The 21181-nt window shown below is 49.4% G+C and overlaps 1 protein-coding gene across 1 annotated transcript in view; it reads left to right on the forward strand.

Moving 5' to 3' along the window:
* Positions 1 to 21181, forward strand: part of EEA1 (early endosome antigen 1) — a 372360-nt gene that overhangs the window by 307602 nt on the left and 43577 nt on the right. Inside the window, 2 exon segments of the mRNA XM_029601632.1 lie at positions 7419 to 7601; positions 7902 to 8087. Coding sequence (XP_029457492.1) covers positions 7419 to 7601; positions 7902 to 8087 — 369 coding nt within the window.

Here is a 21181-nt window from a genome sequence, read left to right on the forward strand (position 1 = left end):
TCAGGTTCAGCGTTTCGGGACCTCCGACTTCCCACAGCCTGGGACTATCTCCAGTTGCTAGGTTCCATGGCCTCCACGACAGATATTGTGCCTTGGGCCTTTGCCCACATGCGTCCCTTACAAAGAGCATTACTCTCCCGTTGGAAGCCGGTATCTCAGGAATTTAAGGCTCCTCTGCAGATACCGCCCCTACCCAAGGACAGCCTGACCTGGTGGCTCGACCTGCATCATTTGCTTCGAGGAGTAGAGCTCGAGGTTGCACAATGGGTACTCGTTACAACAGATGCCAGCCTTACCGGCTGGGGTCGGTGTGCGATCGGCACTCGACACAGGGTCAGTGGACACCAGAACAGGCAACTTGGCCAATCCATCATCTAGAGACAAGAGCGGTCCATCTTGCGCTGCAGCGTTTTCTGCCCCTAGCACAAGGCCGAGCAGTCCGGATCCTCTCCGACAATGCCACGACTGTGGCGTACATCAATAGTCAGAGGGGAACAAGAAGTCTCCATGTGACTCAGGAGACGAACAAGCTGATGCCATGGGCAGAACTCCACCTGTCTCATCTGGCGGCGTCCCACATTGCAGGGGTGGACAATGTTCAGGCGGCTTTTTTAAGTCGCCAGCGCTTAGATCCCGGAGAATGGGAACTGTCCCAGGAGGCATTGGCACTACTCATCACGCGATGGAGGACTCCCCATCTGGATGTGATGGCCACGCAAAAGAACGCAAAGACTCCATGCTTTTTCAGTCGCAGAAGGGAGCACGGAGCAGAAGGCGTCTATACCCTAGCCCTCCCATGGCCGAGGAACATCCAAGTTCCGTGTTCCTGCCTTGGTCCCTGGTGGGAAGAGTGCTCCGAAGAATAGAGGGTCACCAAGGACCCGTGATCCTCGTGGCTCTGGAGTGGCCTCGTCGGCTGTGGTTCGCAGACTTTGTCAACCTAGCTGTGGATGGCCCGCTGCGCCTGGGGCATCTGTTGAATCTCCTACGGCAGGGGCCAGTTTTTTTCGACCAGGTAGATTGCTTCTGTCTAGTGGCCTGGATTTTGGAATGGCGCCGGCTGAGGAGACGAGGGTATCCAGCGGGGGTTATCTCCATTCTTCTCAAGGCTAGGAAGCCTTCCACCTCCAGGTCCTATGTCTGAGCTTGGAAAGTGTTTGAGGCTTGCTGCCAGTCCTCACGTCTCTCTCCACTCCTTGTGACCATAGCCCAGCTCTTATTCTTACAGCGAGGTCTGGAGAGGGGATTAGCCTACAATTTTCTCCAAGTTCAAGTGGCAGCCTTAGGTGCTCTAGTTCATCATCAGGATGGCCCTCCTCTTGCGACACACCCGGACGTGGTCCAGTTCTTGAAGGGAGTAAAGCATGTGAAACACCGATTCGCAATTTATGCTCCTCAGGGAGTTTTGATTTTAATCCTTCGTATTCTTGGCGGGCCGCCCTTTGAATCTCTGTAGAGCGCTACCCTCAAGGACCTGACTCTTAAGACAATTTCCTTAGTTGCCATCTGTTCCACTCGCAGAATCTCGGAGCTGCAGGCCTTGTCATGTGTAGAGAGCCTTATCTCCGCTCTACGGATCCCGGAGTATCCTCTGGTATCGTACCATCTTTCCTTCCAAAGGTGGTCTCATCTTTTCATCTGAATCAGTTGGTGGAACTGCCATCATTCCAGGATGAGGATTCCAAGGAGCTCAGGCGCCTACATGTCAAGCGAGTCGTCCTTCGATTTCTGGAGGTTACGAACGACTTCCGCTTATCATATCTTCTTTTTGTCTTCTGGATTGGTCCCAAAAAGGGGAACTAGGCTTCAAAGACCGCTGTTGCCCGATGGATGAAGGAAGCAATCCCTACCACATACATTGGCACGGGGCATTAGCACCCAGATGGTATTAAAGCTCATTCTCTCCGAGCTCAAGCAGCTTCCTGGGCAGAAAGCCAAGCGGTGTCTCCACAGAAATTTTGCCGAGTGGCCACTTGGAAGTCTTTGCACACTTTTGCGCATCACTATTTATTTATTTATTTAACATTTTTTATATACCAATAGCCGTATGCACATCGTACCGGGTTACAAGGAACAGGCGGAATCTGTTGAATCTTGAATCTGCAATAAACGACCTCGAGTTCTATTGGGGCTCAGGTCATTCAAGCTGGGATATCAGTGGCCCACCCTATTTAAGGGAAGCTTTGGTACATCCCACGGTCTGGACTGATCCTGGTATATACTAAGTATTTTGTGGTTTTTTTTCTTTGGGTTAATCCGTCAGCTCGACTGTGTAATCATTTCAGGACCTGTTTGGGACTGACTGAGAGTGCACATTGCAAGTTTGCCTATTCAGATTTACAGTTTGAATTTCAATTTAGTTGATATTCATTTTTGATATCCAAGGGTTTTTTTTTCTTTGTTGCTTTGGTATTCTTAATACTGAAGGTTTACAGAGGGCGCATCAGTCATGAGGGACTGCCCTTTCAGTTTTTGCTCTGACTCCATCTGCTGGAAGGGGGACATAACCCACGGTCTGGACTGATCCATGGTACTACAGGAACGAAAATTAGCAGGTAAGGAAATAATTTTCTTTTTTCTCTCAACACACAATTAAACTCTGGAATTTGTTGCCAGAGGATGTGGTTAGTGCAGTTAGTGTAGCTGTGTTTAAAAAAGAATTTGATAAGTTCTTGGAGGAGAAGTCCATTACTTACTATTAATTAAGCTGACTTAGAAAATAGCCACTGCTATTACTAGCAACAGTAACATGGAACAGACTTAGTTTTTTGGTACTTGCCAGGTTCTTGAAACAGGATGCTGGGCTTGATGGACCCTTGGTCTGACCCAGTATGGCATGTTCTTATGGACTTTTCTTCTAGGAACTTATCCAAACCTTTTTAAAACCCAGCTACACGAAGTGCTGTAACCACATCCTCTGGCAGTGAATTCCAGAGCTTAACTATGCGCTGAGTGAAAACATTTTCTTCAATTTGTTTTAAATGAGCATAAGAACATAAATTGCCATACGGGGTCAAATCAAGGGTCCATCAAGCCCAGCATCCTATTTCCAACACTGGCCAATCCAGGCTATAAGTACCTGGCAAGTACCAAAACACTAAGTAGACCCCATGCTAATGATGCCAGTAATAGCAGTGGCTATTCTCTAAGACAACTTGATTAAAAGCAGTTAATGGACTTTTCCTCCAGGAACTTGTCCAAACCTATTTTTAAACCCAGCTACACTAACTCACTAACCACATCCTCTGGCAACAAATTGCAGAGCTTAATTGTGCATTGAGTGAAATAATTTTCTCTGATTAATTTTAAATATGCTACTTGCTAACTTAATGGAGTATTCCCTAGTCCTTCTATTATCTGAGAGAGTAAATAACTGTACTGGATCAGTCCAGACTCCTGGGTTTTGCCTCCCAGCAGATAAAGACAGAGCTTTGTAGGCACCACCTCTTTAACCCAGTGTGCCACCTGCATCTCCTCACAATTTCTCTGTCTTCAGCAGATGGAGGTGGTGCAAAACCTGCAATTCTGTACCTTGACCAAAAATCAAACAAAAGACTGGTTTTGAGAGTACTTGGTCTCCTGGGAGGTTGTGAGGTCCTGGGGAGACCATCCTTCCCAGACATAGGTGTTAACGAGCAGGGGTTAGGGACCCCAAATTTGCTCTAGCTGGTGCGTTGGGGGTGATAGCCAGGGGACTGGCTCCCTCCCCTTCCAGCCCAGTGTCCGAGAGAGCCTCTGCCATTCTGATTAGAGAGAAGTATTCTGCCTTCATTCTTTGCTCAGGGGTAAAGCTGTATTAAAAAATAAATAAATAAGAAGGGAATCGAGGCAAGTCAGCGGGCAGTTCGGGAAGTTCTTTCTCTTATGCTCCAGTCTCTCTGCGCCCTCAGGCGGCAGGGGTGAGTCTCTGCCAGCTATATTTAACTCTGGGCTTTGTCCTTTCTCAGGCACAACCCATGCAGTCCATTCTTCGGTCTCATGCCGCGCTTGTGCTGCTGTCCCTTTTGCGGGGAGAGCTTCCCACGGCTCTGGTGATCAGGCACTTGTTCCCGGTGCCTCCCCGGTGGGGAGGGCTCCACTCCGGGGACTGCGTTGTACTCTGCTCAGTCGTGCGAATCACGGCCTTCACAGCCTGCTCCTCCCGACGGGGCTGATTCGTTCCCGGTGAGTGCAGGAACGGCGGCTATCTTAAGTTCTTTTGTGTGCTTGGCGCAGAGAGCTTTTTTTTTTCTGAGTTCTGTCAATTTCTTTCTCTTGAGTGGAGAGAGTCTACCACAGTACTATCCATTTGGACCAATAAAGGTGTAAAAGCAGCATATAACTCAGCCCATAGTGGGGTGGACTCCCAGCTGAGATCCTCCACACCCAACATTCCAAGGTATAATAAAAGCACCTCATAAAGTTTTTGGAACCAGACACACCCTCATTCACATGACACACATCATACTCCTTATCTGCAACCATTATATTTCCCCTTACCAACTCTGAAACCCAGAACTCTGACCCAAACCAGTCCTGGCATGATTCTGCAACAAGAAATCCATTTCTGCTGTGGAATCAATCCAACCAGAAACTCTGGGGCTCTGGGGATCCTTGAGAGCAAATCAGTCTGATCAACTCGAGAAACTCCCCCCAGAACTCATAATGCTCAGATCTAAAGTTAAATTTTGAAATGTCCAACATGAACTAAACAACGAAGGAAGTTGGCAAAAGTCCACTTCCTTAAGAGAAAAAAGAGCTAGCTGCGTAGACATTATGAAGAACCAAGAGGTCCATCAGGTACCTGCGGATATGTCGTCAGAGTGAGGGCCCTGCTAATCCTGAGCCACCAGCAAAGTCCTCAGTAAAGAAGCAGCAATGAGCCATATGGCTGAGGCATCCAAGCACCTTCGACAAAGTGCTTCACTTCTTTCTTGCTTTGAAAGGTACATGTTTCCCCTTGATAGCAAACCTGCAACTTTGCCGGGTATTGGAGGGCGAACTTAATCCCCTTATTAAAGAGCTGGGTACAAAATGGTGTAATTTCTTTGTGCGCAGCCAGGATTGTGCCAAAAAAATCTGGAAACAGGATTTTCTTTCCTTCATAGAGTAGTTTTTTTTTTAATGCGATAAGCCCTGAGGAATCTTGCTTTATCGGCATATTATATTTGGCAATCACTTGCCGAGGGCCCTGGCCAGGAACAACCTGTGACCCTAAACGATGCGCTTTTTCCACCACAACAGGTCCTCCTGGGCCTTGCAACCCCAAGGCCTCTGGCAACCAAGTCTCAAACCACTGATGTAGAGCCACATTCTGGACAGACTCTGGTAGGCCCACTGCGAGAATACTACTTCTCCGACTGTGGTTCTCAAGCTTGTCTTCCAACTCCTGAGACCTTCGCCGAATCGCAGCAACCGCTGTTTCCATGTTTCCCAACCTTACCTTGTGGTGAGTCACTCGTGCATCCATCACTGTTGAAGCCGATTGGTCACTTGCCCATTTTTTCATGTAGCTCATCCAAAGAGGATTGTAGCTTTTGAAGCTGGTCATTCAAATCTGATGAGACCATCTTCGTAATTTCTCTTAGCAAGATTTCAGATATGCCGTCCGGGGAAAGCAGCATATCTGCTGCCATCTTGTCTTCCACCAGGACCAGTCAGTCAGCTGCCTTTTTTAATCTGCTGGCCACCATGGGTGCTGTGGCTTACACAGTGAAAGCTTCTCCCCAACTTGAATAGGTTTTAAACCAACACTGTCCATGCAGGGAAGTAGGTGGAAAAGCTCGAATTCTCACGGATCCCCGAGGAGCTCAGCAGCAACGTCCGCTCAGCTAGACGTTATTGCCGGAAGTCCAGTATCAACTGATTTCCATCTTAACTAGTCAGTCATCCTGCCAATTTTCTTTCCCAGGCCCCACTCACACCAAGGCAAATGAGCACTGCAGTTTGGACTGCAAGCAAGCCTTAGCCTTCTATCTGGAGTGGACAGAAGCCCATAGACAATCCACCCAACTTTTTATTTCTTTTGATAAGAATAGGTTGGGCGTTGCCATTGCCAAACAGACACTATCCAGTTGGCTAGCAGATTGTATCTCCTTATGTTATGCCCAGGCAGGACTGCATCATGGGGGTCATGTCAAGGCTCATTCTATCAGAGCAATGGCAGCGTCGGTAGCCCACATGCAAGCAATTCCCGTGGAGTAGATCTGCAAGGCTGCAACGTGGAGTTCTCTCCACACATTTACATCAGTTTATTGTCTGGATAGGGATGGCCAATGCGATAGTAAGTTTGGCCAGTCTATCCTTTGGAACCTATTTGAGGTATAGAATCCAACTCTCCCTGTCTAGGGCTTGTTGTTTGGATTCAGATTGTATCCCCCTCTGTTACCATCGGCACAGGTGGTGATGTGCCCATTGGCACCTGGTTAAGTGTTTGGTCTCCTTTTGTGTTTGGGAGCAACCTGTAACTAGGTATTCACCCATGTGTGAGGACTACCATCCTGCTTGTCTTCGGAAAAAGCAGAATTGCTTACCTGTAGCAGGTGGTGTCAGAGGATAACAGGGTATTAGTTCTCACAAAAACCTACCCGCCACCCCGCGGAGTTGGGTTTCTCCTGTTTTTTATTTTTTTATTTTTAATCATAATTCTATGTTATGAGACTGAAGAGGGACCCCGCTTGGATGCATGGTGTGGGGCATGCTCAGTGTGCCTAGTCAACGTTGTAGAAACTTTGACATGTTTTCTGCATCAGAGTTCCATCTGATGTCACCCATGTGTAAGGACGAACATCCTGCTGTCATTGGAGAACACCTGTTACAGGTAAGCAACTCTGCTTTATTGTGCCTTAGAGGAGTTTTTATATAGAGAAAAAATGAAAGTAACTGCGGTGTTTCCTTTTAAAAATTTGGCTGACGTGCACCATATAGATGCAAAGTTTGTGCAGATTACACGCAAGGATTTGACTATACAATCTCTATTCCTAATTTCTTTCCTCTGACCTCTGCCTTTTTTCAGGTGAAGGTACTTGCATTATGAACACATTTTTACCTGTAAAGAGTTGGAGGGGGCAATAATGTCCATGATTTTCTGTGAAAATGCTTTATGTTGACCCCATAATGACTTTGGTGTGCCTTGCAGTTAGGACAGAGTTCAGCGAATACAGTGAAGGCCTGAGATGTCTCTGCTTTTACAAATTGTATTTTGACACCTTGCCTCAGATGATCCTCCATGAGAAAATGGGAAAGGTCTTCCCCCATCTGTCAGGACCTCTTAAGACATCTTGGAGAAACTTTTTCAGAGTTCCAGTATGGGAGAGGATAATACTAATGTGTAGTTTACATTTTCCATCTCCTGTCTCTTGTATATGCATGCATGTTTGTATATGTGTAGCATACTGCTAATTTTTGAAGTATTAAGCTAGTACCTATGTGTGCTTCAGGAAGAAAGCGAGAATAAACTTCAGCAGGAAATAACAGTATTAACAAAAGAACTTGCATCAGAGAGAGGAAGGTTATCAGAGATACAGAAAGTGAATGAAAATACCATGGAAAAAGTAAAGAAGCTTCAGTCTGATCTATATGGCAAAGAATCGGAGGTATCTGCAGTACGACAGGACCTCAAGGTGAGTTGCTGATCATTGTGTGGCTGCAAAGGTTGGTGATTCAGCAGAATTTGTGAGCCATGCACATATCCAAATGCTTTATGTTGAATAAGAAATGGCAAATGATATATTTAGATTTGCCCTACAGATGTTTACTCTTTATATAATTTTGTGCTACTGTATGCTTCTGGTATGATTTCCCAGTTTGCACTGAGTCCTGGTTAGGAGCTTGATTATAGTGAAACTTGTAACATTCTGAAAAATGACTGCATTGTATCAGAGATACTGAAATATAATTAGGAATTTATTTTTGTCATTTAGTCCATTGAAGAGAAGCTCACTCTAGCTCAGGAGGAATTAATTTCAAACAAAAATGAAATCTGTAGTCATAACAAATTAATCCAAGAACTAAAAACTACAAAAGCTAACCTGGAACAGAATGCAGCCAAGAAGGAACAGCAGCTTAAGCAGCAAGAGAAAATACTCCAGGAATTTCAGAAAGAAAAGGTAATTTAATTCTTACTTTTCCTTGTTTTTCCCTCAATTCGACTGTGTAGTTAAGCAGGAGGGTTGTGGGGGTTTTGTTTTTTAAATCAAGGAACAAGTATAATTTATGCAAAAACTTCTTGGAGTTTTTAGTTTACCTTTTCAAATGATGCTCAAGGTAGTTAACAGCATTTTTTTAATTCAGGTACATTAAGCCCCAAAGAGTTTACAATCTAAATGGCTACCTGAAGCAATAGATGATATGGGGTTGGGGGGAGAAGTGGGATTTGAACCCTGGATTCTTTAGTTCAGCTGTAAACAGAAGACCATTCATTGCAGTGAAGTTAAAAATACACAACCAGAAGGAATGTCTTGTTTCTTTGCAAGAATGGTAGGGAGCTAGTGAGGTTTCATTGAGGTTTAAGGCATTCAGTATTTAAGGTAAGTCATGTTTTCGGTTGGAATTCTTCCAGTTCAACACATTTTCTTCAACCTGAATTAAAGCTTTTACATTGATGAGCAGGGCTGAATTAACCATGATCTGTGGGTGATGTCATTAGGCAGCACTGAACAGAACTGTTTCTGAAAGCTAGTAGAGTTTACCCACGTCATAGCAGAAGTTTTATCGACTGCCCTTGGGAGCGGATGGTGATGGGGAAACAGTTTCAAAACTCTATATCTCATTATTCCAGCAATAAATATATATTTTTAGCTCTGTTAATAATCCTAGACAGTCTGAATTAAAATTCATCAGCACTAAATCAGATGGAGGACACTATTTTACTATTCATAGTGGGGCAGATTTTATAAATCTGAGTACACGTGTACTTTTGTTCGCACACCAGGCGCGAAAAGGAGTACGTGGGATTTTAATAGATACGCGCGTAGCCATTAAAATCCGGGGTTGGCGCGCGCAAGGCTGCTCAAAATCGGCAGCCTGCGTGCGCCGAGCCGCGCAGCCTGCCTCTGTTCCCTCCGAGGCCGCTCCGAAATCGGAGCGGCCTCGGAGGGAACTTTCCTTCCACCCCCCCCGCACCTTCCCTTCCCTTCCCCTACCTAACCCCCCCCCCCCTACCTTTGTCGGCAAAGTTACGCCTGCTGCCGCGCTCCATGTTCCGGTCCAGGGGCTGGTCCGGAGGCTGCGGCAACGCCCCCGGGCCAAAACCATGCCTGTGGCACAGCCCCCGAAACGCGTCACTTGCATCACGCCCCCGACACGCCGCGTCACTCCCGGCGCCCCCCGACATGCCCCTCCATGCAAGCCCTGGGACTTGCGCGCGCCGCCAAGCCTATGCAAAATAGGCTCAGCGCGCGCAGTGGGGGTTTGGGGTAGGTTTTCGGGGGTACGCGCGTACCCCTTTGAAAATCTACCCCAGTGTGTAAATGATAGTTATACTTGTTAGCTCTTTAAGTACTGAGTTCCTGGAACAAAAACCATCTAAATTTAAATAGTTATCTATGAAACTGTTTGACTCATTAAAAATCAATAATTTTTTTCCAGTGATATATGCATTCATTTTTAGGATAAATGTATAGACCATTACAAAACTTCAGATTTCTGTAGTCTTTGAACAACCACAAGAAATGTTCTTGTCCAGAGGTTACCAACAGATAAAACAATATCCCACAGAAAACTGCAACTTTATAAACGCTACATATTTGGTTCTAAAGTTATTATTTTGAAATGCAGTATTTAAGACATACTGTGCTGGAGTTCTCATCACACACACCAACAGGAAAACAAAGAGCACGTGTGCATTTAAGTATTCTCAAATTGTTGAAACAAAGTATCAATATTCCTTAATAGCATGTCTAGCATTTGAAGCCATATCTGGTTTTTAAAGTGGCATTATTTTTTGCTCAGCAGTTTGCTCCTGTTCTTTTGGGTTTCTTGCTAAATTTGAACCAACTTTTATTGGGCACCATGAGCCTTCATTCGCAGCAAGCTGCAGATTTTCCTCTGTTTATATGTCCCTCTCAATTACACTTTGCTCCAGAGACCGTTCTTAACAAGAGGTTGCAGATTGTGACTACCTCATGGACCCTAAGTTGGCTACTAGGGTGTCACAAATGAATGATAGCTTTCAAGGCCCTAGAGGGAGTTTCAGCTGCTTCTGCAGCATTTCTAGGCCTGGCTGATTAAGGGCCTGATTTTAAAAAGCATTTACCTAAGTAAATACCCTTTATTCAAGTAAGTGGATTTTTGAAAATTAAGAACATAAGAAATTGCCATGCTGGGTCAGACCAAGGGTCCATCAAGCCTATTGAATTGTCCATAGGGTTTACTTGAGTAAATGGCTTTTGAAAATGCTACAATAGTAGTTACATTTACACATGTAACTCCTTTTGAAAATTACCCCCATGGGAATAGAAGCCTGGCCTAGCACTTCACCCAGGCCTTCTCCATGCACTTGCTACTGACTCCCCTAGGCTGGTCCTAGTGTTGTTATAGTGTGTATGTGTAAATATATATATATATATTTCCTTGTCCTTCTGCTCCACCAGTCAAGAACATGTGGGTTTAGTCCCCTCATCCAGCAATTGGAGGCAAAGTTGTCATAAAAAAAAAAAATTCACCTGTATGTATGTCATGTATGGAACCAAATACAGTCAGTGTTCTGTGCCTCCAGCTATTGGATGGATGGTTATGGACAAGATTCAACCCAGTTTTCTAATTGAACAGAATTTTTATGGCTATTTCATGGTTGTGATATAGTCCTTAAACTTGTTCTGAGTCAAATTTATCTTAATGGGCCAAGCTCCTGTTGATTGATCTCTGCAGTGTATCGAGCCAGGACAGCAATGTCGGGACTGCGGAAGAATGTCTCCGCGGGCCCAGCAGCAGCGGGCTGCAAGGATGGAAAGGCTTCGGACGGGCACTTCGGCTCCACCATCCTCCGTACACTCTTCGCCGGGACCGGCCGGATTGCAAAGAGCCGTCCCCAGTACCAGGCCAGGGCTCACACACCCTCAAGGCCACATAGTAAAGCCGGGGATCCGGCAGTAGTACTTAAAAAAGAACCGGGGAATGCGTCATTAAAAACTGCGCCTTCAGTGTCATTGAAAAGGAAGCACGACGCAACACCCATTCTGTGGAGTTTTTCTCTGGGAGAGCACTACCTGTGTAGTTTGAGCAGGCCCTTTTCAAAAAAGAGGCTGTCTGCTTACTCTCCGAGCTGAAATGCTTGTGGAAGCCAAGCTCCTGCAATTGATAAGCCTTGCAGCGAAGTGTGCCGTTGACAATTTGAAAGCTCACTACCTCTTGTCAGAACTCAAAGTGAGCCCACTAATTCAAGGGCTTCCATCCTAACTCCCATCCCTTGAATGTGGTAATAGGTTGAGCAATAAAAGACAGTCTACAAACTGCTTTAAACCTTTTTCAAGGTAAAAAAAAAAAAAAAGAACCAGAGCTTTCAGCTGGTAAGTCATACAAGCTATGATTAAAAAAAAAAAATAGAAAAGGACAGATACATTGTATTGACAATGGTTTTCTAAGGCTAGGAGATATTTTCTGAGGATTGCCAAGTACCAGTTCACATGTCTGAGTGCTGTGCTCTCTGTGACCATTAAAAGGAAGCAATGTCTGACAACACAGTGTTCAGCTTGCAAATGCGAGCAAGCTTACAATCTGGGGTCTTACTAGCCTGAACCTAATGCATAAGTATATTTCCCGTCAATAGCAGGGCTGAATTAGCCATGCTGTCTGGGAGAGCGTTGCGATCCCGAGTAGGCGGAGTTTCCTCAGATGAGCACAGAGTCTTTGACTCTGTACGTCTGCGTGGTAGTGTTCCCGCGCGGTTCCCTCACCTCTTCAGTTTCTTTTTTTCCGCGAGCTGTTCGCATGCGGGGTTTTTTCCTCTAGCTATTTTTTCCTGACAGGAATTTCTTCGTCAAATTTTCGCGTTTTTTCAAGATTTTTTTCTTCCCAGATGGCTCTGAAGCCCTCTGGGTTCAAATATTGTCAATGTAGCAAAATTATGTCCATCATGGATGGACATAATTATTGCTACGTCTGCTTAGGCCCGGACCACGACCAAGAGTCGTGTCGGGACTGCAGAAGAATGTCTCCGCGGGCCCAGCGGCAGCGGGCTGCAAGGATGGAAAGGCTTCAGATGGGCACTTCGGCCCCACCATCCTCCGTACACTCTTCGGGACCGGCCGGATTGCAAAGAGCCATCCCCATTACCAGGCCAGGGCTCACACACCCTCAAGGCCACATAGTAAAGCCGGGGATCTGGCAGTGGTACTTCAAAAAGAACCGGGGAATGCGTCGTCAAAAACTCTCCAATTATTCCTCCTCAGGACCAGCAAAAAGGAACATCACCTGAGGACATTTTGCTTGCGGCAATTCCAACACAAGCCCCAAAGCAAAGATTATACATTCCTCCAAAGGGCACTCTTGCGGCATCTACTATGACTAAAATCTCAGCTATCCTGAGCTCTTTTTTCCAAGAATTGGAAAAATCTCAACAAATACCACCACAGGATTCACCTCACGGTTCACCTGCTTCACCTTCATATGTTGAACCCTTGCAGCCAGACAAGGAACATATCCCAATTCAACCACTTAGCCCGGGTTCTCCGGAATCAGTTCAGTCTTTGAACTCTTCAATGGGAATGCTGTCTGATCCTCAGGAAGGCCTACCTGAGCCTTATTCTCCTCCGGAGGACTTGACTTATGCTAAATTCATTGAAAAAGTAGGCAGTCTTCAGGTAGAAACCAGAAGAATACCTGATCCCAGGTTTGAAATGCTAGGGATCTTAAAAATATTCAAATCTCCTCCCAAGCCCACTGCTCTACCCCCACACTCCATGTTAGAAAATATTCTATTCAAAATCTGGAAAACTCCATTCTCAACAACCGCTACTTCCAGAAAAATTGATATGAAGTATAAGATGCGTAATTCAGCAATTTCAGTCTGCCCAACTCCCCCATCAGTCTATTATAGTTGAATCAGCTTTATCCAAGGCTAAGCGTACTAAGCTACATTCGAATACACCACTGGGCCGAGATAATAAATGTCTGGATGACTTTGGAAAGAAGGTGTACCACTCCTCTATGCTCTCAAACAGAATACAGCATCATCAGTTCTACACTATGCAGTACCTCTTTGAATCACTCCAAAAGCTGCATCCACTCTGTCTATGGGAGGACAACACACTTCAACAGTCTTTCCTGTATATTGAAGAAGGTCTCAGACATTTACTACGGTCCATTTACAAGTCATTCGAATCATCGGCAAGAGCATCCGCTTCGGCTATAGTGGCCAGACGTATCGCTTGGCTCAGAGCCAGCGCAATTCGTCCTGATGTCCATGAGAAACTCGCAGATATTCCATGCACAAGAGGCAATCTCTGGAGATAAATTTGGTGACACAGTCTTCCATTTGAAGGAACAAAGTGCAGCTGTACTTTCCTTACAACACCTGCAGAGTCTCACAAATCTCAACATTGATTTTATCCTTACCATTGTCGGTATTATATGAGACCATACAATAGACCATATTCCCAGTACAGACCTCAACCATTTGTCCCACCGAGGAACACAGCTCCACCTGTTTCTAGGGGTCGTGCCAGACAAAGGCAATTAAAGTAAACGCCGGCTCCTCAACAAAAACAAGCTTCCTCTTTTTGAAATTAATACAGCCACCACCACTTCCAGTATTCATAGGAGGACACCTTCAATTTTTTCTCCACAATTGGGAATCCATCACCTCAGACCAGTGGGTACTAAACATCATAAAAAACGGATACCCTCTAAACTTTGTCAATCCACTCCCTCTCTTCCTCATATTCCTCCGAAGAGGATGATACAATCCCAGTCCATATCCCTCACAGTGGAATTGAACAACCTACAAATTCAACAATCTATACAGATCATCCCTCTTAATCAACATCATCAAGGTTTTTATTCCCAAAACTTCCTTATTCCAAAGAAGTCAGGAGGTCTACGACCCATTCTAGATCTACAACTACTCAACAAACACATACAGAGAGAGAAGTTCAAAATGACTTCTCTCAAAAATATCCTACAGCTGATTCAGCACGATTGGCTATGTTCCATCGACCTGAAGGATGCATATTCCCATATACCAATTCACCCGTCTTCTTGTCGTTACCTATGTTTCCAAGTTCAGAATATACATTCCCTGTACGTACCTGGATCAGTCCAGACCGTGGGTTATGTCCCCAATCCAGCAGATGGAGTCAGCCCAAAGCTTCGAGGGGGCGTCACCATAAGTACTACTACCCCCTCTGCAGGAGTTCAGTATCTTCTGACTCCAGCAGATGCGAGTAGGGGAATCTGGGCTTGCTCCCGATTTCCTGTAACCTATTCTGTTTTTCCTTGGTTAGAACTTTCTTCTGTCTCTGTCTTGTCTTGGATCAAGTTGTGCTTTATTTAAAAAAAAAAAAAAAAAAAAAAAAAAAAAGCTAACTAATTGATTAATTGGGGAGGCGGGGCTCCTTCCTTGTGCGGGCTCTCTGTCTCCTTTGTTTTCCTCAGCGGGAGCCTGTGGTCTTGCCGGGGTAAGTTGTGTTTCTTGCTTTGCTGGGCTGTAGTTTTTATTTTCAGCTAGCTGAATTACGACTGCCGGTGTGTCCGGCCTACCAGCGGGTTCCCTCGCTCCCGCGGCCATCTTGCGACGCTCCTTGTGGGCTGCAGGGAGCAGGGTGAGTGTTTTCAGCGGGTTGCGAGGCCAGGACAGGCCCCCCCGCGGCGCCGCTTGTTTTCTCCGCGGGTTGTGCAGGCCGTCCGGGCCCCCCCGCAGCGGCGCACCTTCTCGTGGCCCCCTCCCGCCCTGAGGCTCACCGAGTGACTTTAGTTGCCGGGGGTGGTTTTTCTGGGCGCCGGATATGCCGCGGCCGTCGCGTTGCTCGGCCTGCGGCAAGCCCGGTTCGCGCATCTCCAGGGAGGGCATCTGTACCAGGTGCCTCCCAGGGGGGGAAGGCACGTCCGGGCCCCGCACTCGTTTTCCATTGACAGCCTTGCCCGGGCGCCGTGGGCCGGCCCCTCCCCCATTCATGGCGGGAACGGCGGCCATTTTGCACGCGCTGCGCCGCGAGGAAGATCGGACAGCGCTGGGGGATGGGGAGGCTTCAGGGGACTCTCCCCCGAACCTGCTGACGGAGGAAGATCCGGAGCTGGACTCACAGGAGCAGGGCCCTCCGGGTCTCTCCCCCGCGGAGATTCCCCCGAGTAGGCCGGGGTTCTCCCCAGAGTTTATTCGTCTGATGCACACAGCGTACCTGCAGGAGCTGGCAGCTCCCACGGGGCCTCCGCCCCCCAAACTACCGCGACCTTCGTCCCTCTCCTCGGCCCCCCCCCTCCGGGGGGCGTGGGGGCCCCACAGCTCACCGCACACGTCCGGCTTCCTGTGGGCTCGGGGGGGGCTGGCTCGGACCCAGTTTCCCCGGGATCGGACCCTGCCGGTTCGGGACAAGGGGAGTCTACCTCGGAGGGAGAGGATCCACGCACGCTGCGACTATTCCAGCGGGAAGAGCTGGATGACCTAATCCCACAAATCATTCAGGGGTTGGACCTCGATCCCCCGCCGGACCCGCCAGCTCCCGTCGCGCCCGCTGTCGTCACTTCTTCGAAGAAGGGGGACCCGGTCCTGGCGGCACTTCGTCCGCGGGCGCGGGCCTTTCCCATCCATGAGTCGTTCCTGCAACTTCTTACCCGGGAATGGGATTCCCCGGAAGCTGCGCTAAAGGGCAGCAGAGCCATGGAGAGGCTGTACCCGCTGCCGGAAGATTTTCTGGATCTCATCAAGGTACCCAGGGTGGACTCCGCGGTGACGGCGGTCACGAAAAGGACGACCATCCCGGTGACGGGTGGAGCGGCGCTGCGGGATACGCAGGATCGCAAGTTGGAAGTATTCCTCAAGCGGGTCTTCGAGGTCTCCGCAGTGGGACTGCGGGCAGCGATGTGTAGCTCTCTTGCCCAGCGAGCCAGTCTTCTCTGGGTACAGCTACTGCTCACTTCTCAGGTGCTGCCTCCCGAGGAGGCCGCCCAGGCGGATCGGCTCGAAGCCGCAGTGGCATACGGGGCCGATGCCTCCTACGATCTATTCAGGATCCTCGCCCGCTCCATGGCCTCGGTAGTGGCGGCGCGTCGACTCCTCTGGCTCCGCAACTGGGCGGCGGACACGTCCTCCAAGTCGAGCCTGGGTTCCCTGCCCTTCAGGGGTAAATTCCTGTTCGGAGAGGAGCTGGACCAGATCATCAAGTCGCTGGGGGAAAACGCGGTCCATCGCCTGCCGGAAGACAGATATCGCTCCACCAGGGCGTTCTCGTCCTCCCGGACCAGAGCCAGGGCGCAAAGACGCTACAGGAGTTACAGGCCGGCGGTCTCCCGGCCCCCTCCCTCCAGGGCTCAGCCCTGGTCCCGGTCCTTTCGCGGGCGCCGCCCAGCGCGGGCCGCGCCCACGGCGGGACAGCCCTCGCCCAAATCCTCGCAATGATGTTCAGCTCGCCCACTCCGCCGTTCCCAGGATCGGGGGACGGCTGGCGTTCTTTTACGAGGAGTGGGCACGGATCACCTCGGATCAGTGGGTTCTGGACACCATAGGACACGGCTACGCGTTGGAATTTGCCCGCCCTCCGAAGGGACGGTTCATCTCTCTCCCTGCGGTTCGGCCATCAAGCGAAGGGCGGTGCAGCTGACCCTGGACAGACTGTGGGAGATAGGCGCCATTACGCCCGTACCCTCCGGAGAGGTGGGCTCGGGCCATTATTCCATCTACTTCGTCGTACCGAAGAAAGACGGTTCCTTCCGCCCCATCCTGGACTTGAAGGAAGTCAACAGATCCCTTCGGGTGGTCCGGTTCCGCATGGAAACGCTACGTTCGGTGATCGCGGCGGTTCATCGAGGGGAGTTTCTGGCCTCCTTGGACCTGACGGAGGCCTACCTTCACATTCCCATTCGCCAGGAGCATCATTGTCTGCTACGGTTCAAGATCCTGGATCAGGATTTCCAGTTTGTGGCTCTTCCATTCGGATTGGCAACGGCCCCGTGCACCTTTACCAAGATCATGGTAGTTGTGGCGGCTGCCCTCCGGAAGGAGGGGATTCTAGTACATCCTTATCTGGACGATTGGCTCATACGAGCGAAGTCTTTTCGACATGGACAAGCGGCGGTAGCCAGGGTGATAGTTTCTGCAGTCCCTGGGATGGGTGGTGAACTTCTCCAAGAGCTCCCTCGTGCCCTCGCAGCGCTTGGATTTCTTGGGGGCGACCTTCGACACCCGTCTGGGAGCGGTTTTTCTACGGCAGGACAAGGCGCACGCCCTACGGGAACATATACAGCGATTCTCTGCATTACCAGCTCCCACCTCCTGGGACTATCTTCAGCTCCTGGGGGTGATGGGCTCCACCATCGACATGGTTCCTTGGGCTTTTGCGCACCTCCGTCCTCTACAAAGAGCTCTTCTATCCCGTTGGAAACCGCTCTCGCAGGACTACCAGGTGATTCTTCCGCTGCCCCAGTTCGCCAGGAACAGCCTGAACTGGTGGATGGTACCGGGGAATCTGGCTCGCGGCGTGTCCCTCGACCTACCAAATTGGGTGGTGGTGACCACCGACGCCAGTCTCGTCGGCTGGGGAGCCGTCTGCGACCGAAGCGCCACGCAGGGGACGTGGTCCGCGGAGGAATCGAAGTGGTCCATCAATCGCCTGGAGACCAGAGCGGTCAGATTGGCGCTCCTCCATTTCCTGCCACTCATTCGAAATCAGGAAGTCAGAATCTTATCGGACAACGCGACCACGGTAGCTTACATCAACCGTCAGGGCGGCACTCGCAGTCCGCAGGTCGCGCTCGAGGCAGCGATGCTGATGCAGTGGGCGGAACGGCATCTGCGCTGCCTCGCGGCCTCACACATCGCGGGCGTGGACAACGTCCAGGCCGACTTCCTCAGTCGCCAGCTGCTGGACCCCGGAGAGTGGTCGCTCTCCGACACGGCCATGCAACTACTCGTCCGGCGGTGGGGCTCCCCCCACCTGGATCTCATGGCGTCCGCACAGAACACCAAGGCGCCTCGTTTCTTCAGTCGCCGGAGAGAAAGGGGAGCGGAGGGCGTAGATGCTCTCGCGCTCCCGTGGCCGGCCGATCTGCTCCTATATGCGTTCCCACCGTGGCCGCTGGTGGGAAGAGTACTCCGACGAATAGAAGTTCATCAGGGGACGGTGATCTTCGTCGCACCGGAGTGGCCGAGACGACCCTGGTTTGCGGATCTCCTCCCCCTGGTAATCGATGGACCCATCCGGCTGGGACATCTTCCCCGCCTCCTACACCAGGGACCGGTATTTTTCGACCAGGCAGAACTCTTCTGTCTTGCGGCCTGGCTTTTGAGAGGCGCCGCCTCCGCCGACGAGGGTACCCAGAGGCGGTAGTGTCAACTCTGCTGCGGTCTCGGAAGACTTCGACGTCGGTGGCCTACGTGCGGGTCTGGAAGGTGTTCGAACTGTGGTGTACCGACCGGAACACAAGACCCACGGAGGCGTCTGTCCCGCAGATTCTCCAGTTCCTACAGGCGGGAGTGGAAAAGGGGCTAGCTTACAACTCACTTCGGGTTCAAGTGGCCGCCCTTGGCTCCCTCCTGCGGGGAGGGGGATCTCTGTTACACCATCCGGACATCCTCCGTTTTCTCAAGGGCGTCAAGCACTTGCGGCCTCCATTGCGGGATCCTTGTCCCTCTTGGAGCCTCAATTTGGTACTACGTTCCATGTCAGGACCTCCGTTCGAACCACTGAGGAGTGCGACGATCAAGGACCTCTCTCAAGACGGTGTTCCTGGTGGCCATATGTTCCGCTCGGCGTATTTCGGAGCTGCAGGCTCTGTCCTGTCGAGAGCCTTATCTGCGGTTCACCGATTCGGGCGTTTCACTTCGTACTGTGCCCTCCTTCCTCCCGAAGGTGGTGTCCGCCTTCCATGTGAATCAGACGGTGGAATTGCCTTCTTTCTCTTCGTCTGAGCCGCGGGCTCTTCGTCTCCTCGACGTCAAGCGCACTCTGCGGGTCTACCTGGAGGCTACGAATGACTTTCAGACTTCTGACCATCTCTTCGTCCTTTGGTCTGGTCCCCGGAAGGGATCCCAGGCCTCGAAGACTACTATTGCCCGATGGCTGAAGGCCGGCATTGCCGCTTCCTACATCGGGACGGGGCGGACTCCTCCACCCGGTATTGTGGCGCATTCTACACGCTCTCAGGCGGCCGCCTGGGCGGAGAGTCGATCGGTATCTTCGCAAGAAATCTGTAGAGCGGCCACCTGGAAATCGTTACACACGTTCTCGAGACACTACAGACTACACCTCGCCTCGTCCGTCCATGGACACTTTGGCGAACAGGTTCTACGAGCAGGCCTCGCAGAATCCCACCCGGGTTAGGGAAGCTTGGGTACATCCCACGGTCTGGACTGATCCAGGTACGTACAGGGAAAAGAAAATTATTACTTACCTGCTAATTTTCGTTCCTGTAGTACCATGGATCAGTCCAGACGCCCACCGCATTTGGGTTCTACTCCTGCTCGGCTGTCTTGGGGTCTGACTTGACTCAGCTGTTATACAGTAGTGGTTTTCTTTCTTCTCCTACTATGTTCTCTCACGTGTTCCCCGTTTCACTGTTTGTGATTGTTCTTTTCCTGGGGGTCGACACGAGTTGTGACCTCCCATCCGTTGGTGGGATGGTACAGTTCTCTCTGTTTTAAATTCAGCGGCTCGTTATTGCCGTCTTGTTTAAACTTGATCCAATTCAGGGGGTTTCTGATTACTCGGGCTTTGATATTCTCGATACTGAACTCCTGCAGAGGGGGTAGTAGTACTTATGGTGACGCCCCCTCGAAGCTTTGGGCTGACTCCATCTGCTGGATTGGGGACATAACCCACGGTCTGGACTGATCCATGGTACTACAGGAACGAAAATTAGCAGGTAAGTAATAATTTTCTTTTACCAATACAAGGTTCTCCCATTTGGCCTATCTTCAGCCCCAAGGGTATTCACCAAATGTCTAGCAGTGGTGGTGGCTCACCTCAGGAAACTTCCGATCCAAATTTTTCCTTATCTGGACGACTGGTTAATAGTAGCATCGGATCAGTCTACACTGAGAGATCATACGTTACGCACAATTGAATACCTTCAGAGGTTGGGATTTCTTATCACTTTCGAGAAGTCTCACCTACAACCAACTCAACTACTTCAGCTCATAGGCGCTCTCATAAATACTGTGGAACAGAGAGCATACCTTCCTCCAGACAGGATGCAGAACATACAATCATTGGCACACAGCCTTCTTTACAGAAACCAGGCATTAGCACGCCAGGTTCTCCAATTTCTGGGTCATATGGCAGCAGCGATCTATGTGGTTCCTCACACCAGACTTCACATGTGCCACTTACAATGGGGTTTAAAGACTCAGTGGTCTCAATTCCTACAGCCACTCAGCTCCAGAATTCAAATTACGAACGCAATGAAGGAGGACATTCGATGGTGGCTCCTTCCCAAAAAGCTTTCCTCGGGAGCCCCATTCCGCTTACCTCCTCATCAGATCACTCTGACCACAGATGCCTCCAACAAAGGTTGGGGAGCCCATCTCGGTGACCTGGAAACTCAGGGTCTGTGGACCCCTCAGGAATCTACATACCAAATCAATCTCTTAGAACTGCGAGCCATTTGGATGGCACTTCAAAAGTACTCGGCTCAGATACAGTGATCAAGCTTCATGGTATATACAGACAACCAGGTAGCCATGTTTTACATAAACAAGGAATGAGGGTCTGGTTCCTGGACTCTGTCTGAAAGCAACACGAATTCTACATTGGACAATAAAAGCCCAAGTATCAATTCAGGCGACTTATCTTCCAGGTCTGGACAATGTAACAGCAGATAGTCTCGGTTGGATTTTTCATCCACACGAATGGACCTTAAATCCAGAGGTAGCAGAAAACATCTTCAAACAGTGGGGTTTTCCCACAGTAGATCTCTTTGCTACAGAAGCCAACAGACAAGTCCAGACCTTTTGCTCAATTTATCCCAGCAATCAAAGGCTTGCTCCTGATGCTTTTCTCATTCCATGGACACCAGGCTTGATGTATGCCTACCCTCCCATTCCACTCATATC

Source organism: Rhinatrema bivittatum, chromosome 4, assembly GCF_901001135.1.
Source record: "Rhinatrema bivittatum chromosome 4, aRhiBiv1.1, whole genome shotgun sequence".
Classification (NCBI taxonomy): Eukaryota; Metazoa; Chordata; class Amphibia; order Gymnophiona; family Rhinatrematidae; genus Rhinatrema; species Rhinatrema bivittatum.